Source organism: Oryzias latipes, chromosome 7 (genome assembly GCF_053564925.1).
Source record: "Oryzias latipes strain Hd-rR chromosome 7, Olatipes_Hd-rR_3.1".
In the NCBI taxonomy this organism is placed as follows: Eukaryota; Metazoa; Chordata; class Actinopteri; order Beloniformes; family Adrianichthyidae; genus Oryzias; species Oryzias latipes.
The window spans coordinates 36,873,533-36,888,275 of NC_136243.1; the positions used below are offsets into that span (position 1 = coordinate 36,873,533).

General features: G+C 43.4%; 1 protein-coding gene across 3 annotated transcripts in view; it reads right to left on the bottom strand.

Annotated features, from left to right (window-relative positions):
• Window positions 1–5,492, bottom strand: part of clcnk (chloride channel K) — a 58,505-nt gene extending 53,013 nt beyond the window's left edge. For 2 of the 3 annotated variants that reach the window (XM_023956262.2, XM_023956261.2), the window contains exons 1-6: window positions 5,259–5,492; window positions 3,502–3,633; window positions 3,285–3,413; window positions 2,432–2,571; window positions 2,263–2,340; window positions 239–311 (exon numbers count right to left, since the gene is read on the bottom strand). In XM_023956262.2, the coding sequence (XP_023812030.1) occupies window positions 239–311; window positions 2,263–2,340; window positions 2,432–2,571; window positions 3,285–3,413; window positions 3,502–3,633; window positions 5,259–5,406 (700 nt within the window). In that variant the 5' untranslated portion in view covers window positions 5,407–5,492. The remainder of the gene's footprint in view (window positions 1–238; window positions 312–2,262; window positions 2,341–2,431; window positions 2,572–3,284; window positions 3,414–3,501; window positions 3,634–5,258) is intronic. The other variant, XM_078949764.1, reaches the window with a different exon arrangement.
• Between the last annotated feature and the right edge of the window lie 9,251 nt (window positions 5,493–14,743).

Sequence of the window (14,743 nt, forward strand, 5' to 3'; positions counted from 1 at the left end):
GTAATGTGAATGTATGACATGTACAAAACTGTAAATAGAAATATGTAAAAAAAGGGGTGGGATCATATACAAGATTTCTCTTCTACCTTCTCTTTTTCAAGCACACTGTCTTGTTTTATCTGCCTATTTAAACGTTTGTGTTTATTTTCATTTTGAAATAAAGAAAATTGAATTGAATTGGACAGTGAAGAGCCACAGAGGGAAAAGAGTTGTGTATTTATTCAATCACGTGTCTTACCACTAACTGGTGCTCCAAAGCAGCTGGCAACTCCGACTGCAGCAGCTACAACCAACATGTCTGAGGTTTTTTCCTGCAGAAGTACACATGTTGGCCTTAAAAACATTCAAACAAACAACTGTAACATGCAGTAATGACAAAATCAGTTAGAAATGTTTCCTGCAGCTTTGAGTATGGTTGTCAAAATAAGACAAAAACCTTTATTTTATTATCTTGAGAAATTTAGATTTTTAAAGAAATATAGATCAGTTACTTCAACAGTAAGTTGAAACAGAGTCAAAGGGAATAATCACAGACAACAGACTGATAACCTGTAACCCTTGTTCTATCCTTGACACTTTACCATTGGGAGTTGGGTCATCTAGACCCACTAGACAGAGCTCTGAACCTTTTTTCTTCAATGATTTGTGATCTTCACTGGTGTCCATGGATTACATGAAATCTTTCCACCTTTATCCACCTTTGTCATGGTAGGAAGAACACCTCAATGTAAGGGGGGGGGGGGGTCATCTAAGATAACACAAGGGTAAAGTAAAGTTTTAAAGCTTTGTGAGGTCCACCTACCCACCAGCGATTAAAATAAACAAAACGTTTGAAGTCTAATAAAATAAAAGGACTGATCTAAGAATTGTAATGAATAGAAAACATTAAAAAGCTCTTTTTTTTTTTAACTTGTCCTGTCCAACAGCTGGGCAGACAGACGAGAGCTGAGGGCCTCTTGTGTTGGACATATTTTACTTTGACAAGAGGGGTTATTAATCTTCAGACAAACCAAAGGTATGTCTGAATAAACCCCTTTTGGAATTGAGGCCAAACTTTATTAATTTCAATCATGTTTGAAAATCTTTGGTGTTGGACCGGACGGAAAAGGAAAGAAGGGAAGAAGAGAGAGGGATATCAGGGGGGGGGGGGGGGGGGGGGGGGGGGGGTGATAGTGAGAGGGGGATAAGACCATGAAGCAGCATAGAGCAGACAGGTTTGCTGGTTGTTTATCATTACGGTACAGTTCAAATGTAGTACAAAAAGGGCGGGGCCTGTTCACACACACTCAAATATTATCAACACACCTGCTAGCTGCAAAAATGTTCACATGTCAACATGTACACAAAACAGATAGTGTTCACGAACGCATACCTATGCCTTAAAACCAACTAGTGTGAAATATTTCATTCATTCAATCATGCAAACTATTAGTGCAAAGGTGAGCTAACACCTGTGCTCAGGTGAGTGTTTATGTTCTTCTAAAATGGATGGTGGAATGTGAAAAGAAGGAGGAAGAGCTCTTTGAAAACAGAGTTTTCATAAGTCTGTTGTGGGCTTGAATTCAAACCTTTTAACACAGTCGTCAATGACTGACAGTCTGCCTTCAGTGTTCTGTGGAGAAGACTACAGCATTTGGTTTGCACTCTGGTTTCCATCAAATTTGGGAATAAAAAATAAGGGTTTGGAAATAATGTCAAATGAGACCCTTTTTTTGTTTTTGATTTATATTCTTGACCACAGCTACAACAGTTGTTAAAATGCATCTTTTGTTTGACATCACACATTCAGTAATGTAGCTTTTTCATGTTGAACACTAATTTTGTTGAGAGTTTTGGTAAATTTGCCATAAGGCCAGGGAATTTAGTTCTCTACTCTTTCTAACATTGAAGAGAATTTTTTTTTTAAATTTCCTGCAATTTATGCTTTGAAAAAACCTAGAGGGAGGCCATTAAATAATTGACTCTTTACACGTCAACAGATGTTGTTCCAGAAAGAATGTTAAAGCCTGGCTGTCTGATTATGAATTGATGAATTTACCTTTCACTGATATAAATCTATAACAGTCATAAAAGTATCAGATTAAAGTACTTCATATATCTTCTTATTTCTAATGCATTACTGGTTTTTGCATTTCTATTTTCAATTCCTGTTTACAATTGCCACATATATATATATATTTTTTTTTTTACTGGAGTCACTTATTGAAGCTGAGATAGGGATTTTGGGTAAAGGTTGCAATGCTGACATGACATTTGATTTACCTTCTTGATTCCTTGTAGAAGAGAGAACATATTATCTAAGTAGGCAGCAAACATGGTGGAAAGATGCACAAATGGTCCCTGAAATGTAAAAAATAAATTGGGAGATAAATCTGACAGTTATCAGCGGCACAGCCCTAATCTTGTGTTAGCTTCATGGTTTGTCTCTCACCACTTTGCCGAGGAAAACAGTGCTTCCAGCTGCCAGCGTACAGAAAAGGCCCAGGAACTTGGAAAACATGTTTGTAAGAGACAAGTAGAGAGGCATGTCAATGCCAGCCAGCATGGTTCTGACCTCCGGGATCCCTGAGCCTAAGGAGAACAACATCATGAGCCTAAGCCCACAAAAGCCTTAAAAAACCCTGTCATCAACCGTGGGACAAGAATAAATGAAGAGAAAAAAAGGAAAAGCCTGCAAAGACTGTTGTTCGTACAAGCTGAAAAAGAAACTTTTTCACTCTCCAGTGTGTGAATGTGTGTGTGAATGGGTGAATGAGACGTGACTGCAAAGTGCTTTGGGCGTCAATGCGGGTATTGAAGCGCTGCAGAAGTATTGACCATTTTACCAATATCTTTGGAACTTTAGTGTCTAAGAAATGTCTTCTGAAATGTTTTTAAAACTAAATAAAATTGATATCACAAACTTTATTATCAAGCAAATCAATAAAGAGACTATAAACCACCTTAACAAAATTCAGTAATTTCTGCTTTTTGGATATGTTGATTGGTGTATACTCACAAGGCGCTTTACTACCTTCTTAGAAGGCCCAAACCACTTTACAATCACAGTCCCATTCACATACAAATGGCGGCTAAATGCTGCCAAGCTATAGCCACCAGAAGCAATGTGTAGTACGGTGCCTTGAAGGACACTTCAACGCCCGTGTGGGCAGGGTAAAAACCGAACCCGTGATCTACCAATCAGAAGTTTACCGCTCTTCCTCTGCAACACAGCCACCCCATGATATGACTGGGTGCTTTAAAAGATCCATATCCAAATCCAGGGTAAAATATTGGACACTGACCTGTGGAGAAGGGGCAAATGCTCTGGCAGAATGTTGCTGCTAAAGCACAGAGGCATGCTGGGTAGAGCGTCCAACAGAGGAACTGCAGAAGAAAGTTGCCCTCGAGTTGTCCATAAAGCCACTGCTGAGCTGGAAGTTTAAAAACGGAAACTTTGATCAAAGTTATGTTTTTTTTGCTTGTCTGGATTGAATCTTTTAGAAAAATGTTCATGTTTACCCCCCAGCATCTTGGCCACACTGAAGTCCATGAGGAAGCTGAGCAATGCCATTGTAATCCCCAATGTAGCGTAGGCATACCATTGCATACCACACACTGCTCCCAAACAACGTTGTAACTTCAACAGAAAATCTGCAAACAACAAATTGTCCAGTTTAATCTGCAACCGAGTCACATGCCTAGCATGCATATCATCATAAGCCCCTTGTTTGGCCTTTGACCCCTCTACTTTCACCGTACGCTGCATCTCCTTGTACTCTGCCTTCTCTCCGCAGTCCTCTCAGTATTCCACCTCTTCTTAGCCTGTATCTTACTCCTTATACACTACTGAGCCTCCTCAGTACACCACCAAGTCTCCTTAGCAACATTCTTTCCTGATGACACACCAAGTAAACTCCTGCCTGTCTCTCTGATCCCATCAGCTGTAGTTCTCCAGTCATCTGGAAGTTTCACCTGAACACCCACCCAGAGCCTGTTTCAACTGCTTCTTAAAAGTCATGCAACATTTTTCCCTTTTCAGCTTCCATCAGTTTGTCCCTTTCTCTGCCTTTGTCCTTTCTTTCTTCATCTCCTTCATCACCAGAGTCATCCTACACACCACCATCCTAACCGATCTGGAAACACTCTCACCTATCACTATTTTGCAGTCACTGATCTCCTTCAGATTACACCGTCTAAACGAGATGTAGTCTGTCTGTGTGCTTCGACCTCCACTCTTAAAGGTCACCCTATGTTCTTGCCTCTTCTAAAAGAACATATAGAGCCATAGAGCCATTTCCATCTTCTTTTGCTAAATCAATCACCATCTATCCAACTCCATTGGCGCACATTTCTGATTGGCAGCAGGGTGGATTAAAAAGTGATCATCAACAGCGATGATGCACGCCTCAAAAGGTAGTTCCGGCCACATAGCTCGATTGTTCCATATCACAGAAACAGAAGACTACTCAGAAGACAATATTACTATTCCAAATATTGACATGTCTGAAACAAATAAAATAAAATAAAAACATAGATTGTCATACTTTGTTTCACGGTTTATCACAACAAGACAGTAGAAAAAAATGAATCATTTTATAGTTTCCTTTAACCTCTCTGGTTAATTTGGTCATTTAAAGACTGACATGCAGCAGAGAGAAAGAGATTAAAGGACCTAAGAAACAGGTAATAAGATACGAGGAGGAATTGAATTCTTTGGACTTTAGACTTTGAACCCAACTTTAGCTTCATCATCTGGACAAAAACAAGAGATAAGAGGTACATTTTTACTCTGAACTGATGCTTTAACCCATCGTGACCATCAGCATAAATATCGTTTTCTTTTGCTGCTGCAGTCGAGGTTGGTGCCGTTACCATGGCACACTGCACCATGTATCAAATAGTCTGCTTTTTGTGAAAAAGCGATTTAAGATGAAAAAAAATAAAAAGAACAAAGTACTAAAAATTTATTGAATAATTCTTTTCTTTTCTTTCTTTTATAAGTGACCAATGTATAAGTCAGAAAATGCCCTTTGAGGTGTCCATTATCAGAAATAAACAGACTTCATGGAAGCAACCATTCAGGCTTCCGCATCACCCATTACTTGTTGATAATGCAGACCTCATCGGCCATTATCCCTTACATATTAGTGCATTGACTTGAAACTTGACCAAAATTTATAGCTTCCACTCTAAGTTCATATGAACTCAGATTCACATATCAAATCAAAAGAACCCCTTGATATTTATCAGGCAATTAGGTTACAAACCCACCTTACCTTTGACTGTTGAGTGAGTCTCTCTGCATGGTTTCCACTGAACCAAAAAGACTGAGCTTTTGACGGATGATAGAGGCTGTTTTTCCGATTCCTGGACATTTTCGTGCTGATCTCTCTTCCTCTCAGGAAGCTCTTCCAGCTGTTTCATTTTGCCTGAAAATACACAGGAGTGCGTAAGTGCAAATTTACCTTCTTGCTTCAGATAAGGCTAATCAGATTCCGTATGCGTGGGCTGGTAAGTCACCTCTGTCGGGATATTTGCAAAGAGTCACAGCTGAAAGAGTAGCTAATATTTACTTTATCTGGAACACTAGTTTTGTCCTCCATTTGCCAGGAAACACATTTTCAGTTTTTGCATTGTTTAGAACCAGGGAACACCTTTAGAGAGGGAGAAATTAGGGATTAAGAAAATGAAGACACGTAAAAAACCCACAACTATCATGTGCCTATAATAGAATAGAATAAGTCTTTAATAATCCCTGAGGGAATTTAGAAATGGCCATCTGCGCACACTCATAAAACACACACACACATTAAAAACCGGGACAGGAAGAGACTTAACAAGCTGTCAGGAGGGCCAGTTCTGTCCTTGGCTGCCCACTGGACTTTGTGGAGGAAGTGGGTGAAAGGAGGATGTTGGCCAAGTTAACATCCATCATGGACAACACCTCTCACCCACTACATCAGACAGTTGAGGCACTAAACAGCTGTTTCAGTGGCAGACTGTTACACCCCCCATGCAGGAAGGAACGGTGCCGCAAGTCATTCATCCCAACAGCTGTAAGATTGTACAATGCCACAGTTTAAATATGCATGTACAAACCGTAGCTCATCTGGATATTCTTTATTTATTTAATTTTATTATTAGGCATAACATATGTTATGTCGTAATAGTGTACATAAGTTCTTACTTATTTTTTCCTTTTTCTATTTTTGCACATTTTGTATTTGTATACTTGCACATTTTGGAACACCCCTCACTTTTGCACATTGCTGTCACTTTTCTCTGCTTTTTGGAACTGCTGTGACAATTGAATTTCCCCAATGTGTGATCAATAAAGAATATCTTATCTTATATTATCTTGAAAAAATACAAAAAGAAAAAATAGCAGTAGATTAAAAAGATTAATAGATTAAAAAAATAGAATTATAATTTAAAAAATCAGTGGGTAAAAAATAAAAATGACAAGAAATTACTTTTAAGATGCCCTACCAGAGAGTTGTATTTCCTGATGGCACGAGGAACAAAAGATTAATTCTAAATCAATGTAAAATGAAGGAAGTTTTGCCTAAGTATGAGCAGTTTAAATCCCCTGTCTCGCGTTTAAACTTTGATAGCAGCAACTTTAATTCCACTAAAAAGAATCCACTATTTAAAAGACTGAGATTTGTCACATATCTAAATCGTTTTTTATCACACTCCACTCTGCTTTGGCTGGATGTCCTGCTTTAAACTTCAACAATGTCCTGGTTTCATTTATGTGGTTATTTTTTGGGACTTTGTTCCTGCCTCAGCTCCACAAACCTGCACTGAACATAGAGTAATTACTCCAAACACATTAAAACCAGCTTCTTGTTTTCTATATCATGAACCCATAACATCTTTGAAGTGTTTGATTATTTACTCATCATTAACAATGAGGCAGATTATTATGAAGTGCATTCTCAGTATCAGCAAAGTTCCTCCCAAACTGTCATTTATAGGTAATGAGGAGGAGTTGGCATCTTTTGACCAAATTGGACTGAATTGTCCAGAAGCTCTAAGAATCCTCTCTTGATTCTTTAATCAGAAATACATTCACAAAAAAATCATTTTGCACAGTAACATATGGGCACATATGTTAAACTTGGAGGCTGGGCATGGCCCATAATTAAATTACTTTGGACCTGTGTGTCAATATTTCTTTACTATGCTCTATGTCAAATCCATTCACATGTTAGTTTCCTAAAGTTCACCACTGTTGTTTTTCCACATCCAAAGAATCCAAAGGGAACATTCTTAGAAAATTCTAGACACTGGATGGTCACATGACTTTATTCAAAGTCTGTCCACACATTGGACTGGAATGATGGACTGATCCGTGTTGATGACATCACATGTGTGTTGTTGCTGTCATTGGTCGGTTTTACATTAGAGTGACATAAACCTACTGTACCTTAATCCAGATGGTATGTTCCAAGATCAATTATAAATCGATATAGATCAATTTATCTCATTTAAAAATTATTTTATAATCAGATAGGTCAATTTGATTAACAATTCGCGTCAGACAGATGGATCTGGTTGGATTGTAGGAATAGAAATCAATTCATCGGTTAGTCAATTAATTGTCCATCCATCCATCTTCTTCCGCTTATCTGGGACCGGGTCGTGGGGGCAGCAGTCTAAGCAGAGATGCCCAGACTTCCCTCTCCCCGGCAACCTCCTCCAGCACTTCTGGGGGGACCCCGAGACGTTCCCAGGCCAGCCAAGAGACGTAGTCTCTCCAGTGTGTCCTGGTTCTTTCCCAATTAATTATTACCTAATTTTTACATTTCTCAAACAGCCTCTTGACAGGATTTAAAATTGGCTTGTCCGAGGTGATGTTTGCATTTGTATTTAGGCGTCCTTACACAACAACCCTGTCATACACTTTCTGAGTAAATGCAGAAGAAAATGAATCATTGTCCTTAGTGAGAAACTCAATTTGAAAATGGAAGCAATGGTTGGCAGAGGTCAAGGTAAGTAAAAAAACAATTATATTCATGGTTAGTAGAGGTTCCTGGAAATTTGTGGGAGTAATGTGATGTCCTTTAGCACATGATGACGTATCTGACTATATCTGTAACAGCTTTCTGAGAAGTGACGCACATAAACTGAAGGGTTTTGATGGTGTGATTGCATAAATTCTTTCTGATTCAACTCACTGAACCCCCTTAGTTTGTTATTTTATTGTTTCATTTTTTTGGACATTCTAGTCTAGATCCTGTTACAATATTAAATGATTTAGTTTCATTACTTGCATTAGGAGAGAATAGTAATAAGTTGTATTTACTCAGTTGCATTGGCTGCAGAAAAAAACTCAGTAGCTTCACTGTAGTAAACTTTTGACTTTCTTCAAATTTTCAATGAAAACCTTTGTGTTGAAGACTGAATTGAATAATTCTTAGTCTACAAAGTTTTCAACTGTACTTAAGTATGTATTGTAACAGTTAATTATTCGTTTTTCTGTGAGTAAATATTTGAAAATATAAATTTTCTTTTTCTTTACTTGTTCTGTCCAACAACTGAGCAAACAGATTAGAGCTGAAGGTCTTTTGTGTTGGACAGGTTTTACTTTCACATAAAGAGGTTACATAACTTTTAAAAACCAGAGTGGAACCAAACACAGCCATCATAAAATTAGTCTCTATGCAGATGACATATTACTGTTTTTAAGTAATATACATTCTGTAAATGAAACGGCAAAAATCATTAATGAATTCTCTTCTATATCAGACTATTCCATTAATTGGAATAAATCTGTTTTATTACCACTGAACAGTAATGCGGAGCAAGGACTCACAATACCAGTTAAATCAGGCAATATAAAATATCTAGGTATTTATTTTCCCCCCAAAATATCAGAACTGGTGCTGCTAAACTACACCCCATTACTGAAAAACATACAGGACGATCTAACACGCTGGACCAACCTGCCTTTGTCCCTTATGGGCAAGGTAGCCACGGTTAAAATGAAAATCTTACCCAAAGTTAATTATCTCTTCTCAATGATTCCCACACAACCGCCATTAAAATGGTTCAAAACATTAGACTCATCCATATCAAGCTTTCTATGGAACAATAAACCTGCAAGAATTAGTCTAAAAACTTTAAAATCTGCAAAAAGCTGTGGAGGATTAGAATTACCTAACTTCCACAATTACTTTCTTGCAAATAGATTACAATACATCTTAAAATGGTTAAAAAATAATCCAGAAACCAACTCATGGTTAGACTTGGAACAGGCGTTATGTGGAAAGATCAACCTGTCAGATCTACCATTTATTAGCCAAATAGTTAAAAAACAGGATTGTTTCAAAAGCATTAATATAAATGCCACCTTAACAGCCTGGTGGGAATTTCTCAAAATATCAAAATCATCAATTCAACCGTGTAAAATGACACCCATCTGGAACAACCCAGACATCCTCATAAACAAAAAAATTATCCACTTCCCAGCTTGGCAAGCAGGGGGCATGAAATAACTAGAGCACATAATTATTGATAGAAGATTCATAACTCCCCAGGAACTTCAAGACAAACATGGAATATATAACTTCTTGGAATATCAGCAACTTAAATCTATTGTTACTAAAAAGTTTAAATACAGAGACAACGATTTAAAGCTACCAGATGTAGTTACCACTCTGATCAATTTCTCAATGAATAAAACTCTCTCCAAAATATACAAACTTTTATGTAATTTAGATAACAATATTTCACTTCCGACAACAAAATGGGATGCGGATTTGAGCATCAGCACAGATGAAAGCTTCTGGTCAGAACTCTGTCTAAATACCTTTAAACTGACAAAAAGTCCAAATCTGCAGCTAATCCATCTCAAAACTCTTCACAGAATTTACTACACTGAACAGAGGATGTTCAAGATGGGTCTCAGTAACTCAGAAATTTGCGAACACTGTGATAATAATCTACCCGACAGCTACATGCACGCACTGTGGTTCTGCACTCCTGTCCAGGCTCTCTGGCAGCAGGTATGTGCCGATCTATCAGTCTGGCTTAAGGTTTCAATTACGGCTTCACCGTCACTTTGTGTGCTTGGTGACATGAGTGCCATCGATATAGAAGAAGGATTAGCATCTATCATTTTCATAACTCTTTGTATTGCTAAAAAAACTATTTTAATAAATTGGAAAAGCAAAAAAAATATAAATATAAGTCAACACAGAAATCTGCTGCTTGATCATATCAGCTTGGAAAAAATGTCAGCCCAAAGTTCAAGTAACTTTGAAAGAATTCGGTCTCTCTGGTCTCCCATAGCTAACTCCGTGACTTAGGGGGTGGGGGGGGCATGGTCGTCGCTGCTCCTTGCCCTTCTGCCGTGGGCCGGGGTGGGGGTCGGGGCCTCCGGTGTTGGCCGGGGGTGGTGGGGGCTCCGTTGGTCGGGGGGTCGGGTCCGGCGCCTGGGTGGGGCGGGCTGGGGCGCTGCGTGGTCCTCTGTGCTTGGGTGTGGGGGTGCGTGGTGGGGGGGTGGGGTGGTGGTCTGGCTTGGCTTGGGGGGGTGGTCCCTTTGCCTGTGCTGGGGGGGGTTGGCGGGGGGCGCTGCTCGGGGGGGGGCCCAGCGGAGCTGGATGGGCATCTACACCTGGGGCTGGGATCGGCCCTTCCCTGGCTCTGGGGCGGGACGGGGCAACCCTCTTGGGGCCCCCGGTCGCTCTGGGTGTCATCCACTTCGGCTGCGGGGTCTGGGGGGGGGGGGGGGGGGGTTTGTTGGCCCTGTCCTGTGGGGGGGCATTCTGGGGGAGGGGGGGGGCACTATTGTTACGGGGCAGGGGGGTTGACGGGTCGGGGTCTCCGCTGAGGCCATCGGCGGTTTCCCCGGCCGGTTGGCTGCCTCGGTCCCGTCGAGGCCTGACCAGAGCTCTTCTAGGGCCGGCATTTGGGGGTGGGGGCCTGGGCTTGCTCCGGGGGGGGGCGGCGCTTTCTGGCTCCTCTCTCTCTGTGTGGGGGTGGTGGTGCTGGGCCTGGGGTGTCTGCGCCTCCGGGAGTGGGGCCCCGGGGCTGGGTGAACCTGGCCCCCTTGCTGGGGGGGGGGGGGGCGGGGGACAGCTGTTTGACCACCGGGGGACAGTCTATCATCTGTCCCCAACTTACCCCCTTCCTCATATAACCTCATAATAGGGTGAGGGGGTGGGGGGCTTAGCCTGCGATGAGCCTTGGGGGGGGGTTTACTAGGCAGTGGCCCCCCTCCTGTGGTTGCCGTATGGAGTGGGCCCCCCCTCTTTCGGTTTTATTTGCACCTTAGACATGTAGGGCCTTTGGTAGGGGGGGTGCTTGGACATCACTGCCAGCAAGCAGCGGATGTCCTCCTAGCACCCTACCCGCCAATTTTAACCGCACCTTAGACATTTAGGGCCCCTTGGTGGGGAGGGTGAGGGGACGTCACTGTGAGTAATCAGGAGATGTCCCCTTAGTGCCCTACCCGCCAATTTTAACCGCACCCCCCTTAGTACACACACCTCTCCCCCCTCAATATATACATCCCAACATAAACACACACACATGCACACACACACCCTTTCAAACACACATACATGCACACACATTTTGCAAGGAAGGTGGGACCTGGGTCCGTCTGTCCCCTGCCTCTTCCCTGGTGGGGGGTACGGGCCCCTTTGCGGCGGCGGCCGTGTCCCCGGGGTGCCGGCTTCCTGGGTCTGGCGGTGCTCTCTCCGCGCGGTGGGGGGGTTCACATTACATCTGAGCCGGGGGTGTCTGGTCCCTGGGGGGTGGGTTCTGGTCCTTGCTCCTGAGTGCTAGGCCCCGCCAAATTTCCAACTGTGGCCGAGCCTGGTCGGGCCATATTTACAACACCCCTTGTGGGCCCTCTTTTTTCCCCGGGGTTCCCCCCTCCTGGGCGGCGGGCCCCTGCCTCGCTCCTCCCTGGACCAACCGTGGGCCGGGCGGGTGGCTGCCTGGAGTGCGGAGCGGGTCTCCCTTGGGGGGTCCTTGCTCGTACCTGGGGTTGGGGCGGGGGGATGCCCGGAACTCCTGGGTGGTGGTGGGGTGCTCGTTTGGGGCTGTGGGCGTCCTTATCCGGTGGGGCCCTGCGTTGGGTTCTCCCGGCGCGGCGGGGGGGCTTCTCTCCTGGTTGGGCTGGGGCGGCGCTCTCTTTCCCTCCGTGCGTCCCTGGCCTCTGGCTCTGGGGGCCTTGCGGCGGCCCTGCTGGCCCTGGCCTGGGTGGCGGGCTTGGTCGCCCGGGCGGCGGTTGTTCCCTGCCGGTTCCCGTGTGGCGTTGGGGGAATTCCGGCTGCCGCTGCTGCTGCGGTGGGGGTCTTGGGGTGGGGATGGCTGGGCACTCTCCCTCCTTCTTTTCACGTTCCACCATCCATTTTAGAAGAACATAAACACTCACCTGAGCACTGGTGTTAGCTCACCTTTGCACTAACAGTTTGCATGACTGAATGACTGAAATATTTCACACTAGTTGGTTTTAAGGCATAAGTATGCGTGTGAACACTATCTGTTTTGTGTACATGTCGACAGGTGGACATTTTTGCAGCTAGCAGGTGTGTTTATAACATTTGAGTGTGTGTGTGGACAGGCTCCGCCCCTTTTTTTTTTTTTTTTCTTTCTACATTCGAACCTTACCATAATGATTAACAACCAGTAAACTTGTTGCTGTATGCTGCTTCATGGTCTTATCCCCGTTCCCCTCCTATTATCACCCCCTACCCCCCCTCTCTCTAACGTCCCTCTCTCTTCTTCCCCTCTTTCCTTTTCCGTCCGGTCCAACACCAAAGATTTTCAGACATGATTGAAATTAATAAAGTTTGGCCTCAATTACAAAAGGGGTTTATTCAGACATACCTTTGGTTTGTCTGAAGATTAATAACCCCTCTTGTTAAAGTAAAATATGTCCAACACAAGAGGCCCTCAGATCTCATCTGACTGCCCAGCTGTTGGACAGGACAAGTTAAAAAACAAAAAAAACAAAAAAAAAAAAAAACCAGAGTGGAAAATATAAACGCCTTTTGTTTGTCACTTTATTATTTTTATTTTTCTGTTACATTTAGTGTGTGTGGGGAGGGAGAGGAGAAGAATGTGAGGGGGGGGGGGAGAATAAAAGGAACAGAGTTGGAGAAAGTGGGGGATACAAGCACTGATTTGAATAAGTTATTATTTTAAGCTATAACAATTATACCAGATTTGCTGGAAAGACAAATATTATGTCCAAGCTGAAATTCCATCAATACACTGTGGGTTAGGAGGGGGGGATGAAGCAGACAGGGAGCAGTGTGGCAGTGTGCACGTGGGGGTGGAGATACATGCATGCTGCCAGAGTGAACCGTGTGATCATAAGGGGAACCTATAGTGGCCGACAGGGCTCACAATACATACAAAAGAAAAAACACAACGGCATTACCTGTTGCGCAACGAAATTACCCGCAACACGACGACATTGCCGCAGCATTAGCATTAGCCTCAGCACAACGGAAATTATGACTTTTTTTTACTATCGACAGAAAAAAAACAATTCAGTTTCAAACTATTCGGTGTGACAGAGTTTTTGAGCCACCAAAAAAGCAGAGCAGCAGCAGATGAACGCCGCGCAGCCGCAGAGCAGACCAGCTAAACTTAGTTGAACAGGTCAGCTGAATGTTTATTGATAATGTTCCTAATGTTGGAAGCTCATTTGTTTGATTTATGATTTATTAATGTTTTATTTATTGATGGGTGGTTTGCAGGATCTCTGCAGCCCCTTGATGAAGACGTCGCCAACAGCGTCGGTATTGTTGTGGAGTGGGTGTGTGTGTACGTGCTGGGGACCGAGCGTGTGTGTGTGAGAGGAGGAAGAAGCGCATGCAACGAGAGAGGGAGGTGAGAGCACATAGCGGAAGAGTCTGCGTTTATATTGTGTGTTGGAGGACGGAGAACCGTAATAAAAAGAAGATATCCCCCCCCAGGAGAAGTGTTTTGGAGTCTTTATTATCCCGTTTTGGAGGCTGAGGGTCCGAAACGGGAAAGTGAACCCTGAACGAGGATCTTTCTTCGGCCCTGGAGAGGATCTCCCCTGCGTTCCCGACCACGGTCGGAAAGAAAAAAAGAGAAGTCATTGCGCAGGAAAGGTTCAACAATGTCCCTGCAGCTGTTCACTTCAGTCCTTTCTTCCTCCATTAAAGACCAGATCTCTACGTTTGTGTGACGCTTCCGTCTGAGGAGGAGCACTTTTTGGGATTGTCAACGTTCTAATGCTAATTAATATCCATCCATCCATCCATCTTCCTCCGCTTATCCGGGACCGGGTCGCGGGGGCAGCAGACTGAGCAGAGATGCTCAGACTTCCCTCACCCCAGCCACTTCCTCCAGCTCCTCTGGGGGGACCCCGAGGCGTTCCCAGGCCAGCCGAGAGACGTAGTCTCTCCAGCGTGTCCTGGGTCTTCCACGGGGCCTCCGCCCAGTGGGACATGCCCGGAACACCTCTCCAGGGAGGCGTCCAGGGGCCATCCGGACTAGATGCCCGAGCCACCTCAGCTGGCTCCTTTCGATGTGGAGGAGAAGCGGTTCTACTCCGAGCTCCCCATGGGTGACCGAGCTTCTCACCCTATCTCTTTTATTTTTTTTTTTATTTTTTTTAACTTGTCCTGTCCAAGAGCTAGGCAGGCAGATGAGAGCTGAGGGCCTCTTGTGTTGGACATATTTTACTTTAACAAGAGGGGTTATTAATCTTCAGACATACCAAAGGTGTGACTGAACAAACCCCTTTTGTAATTGAGGCCAA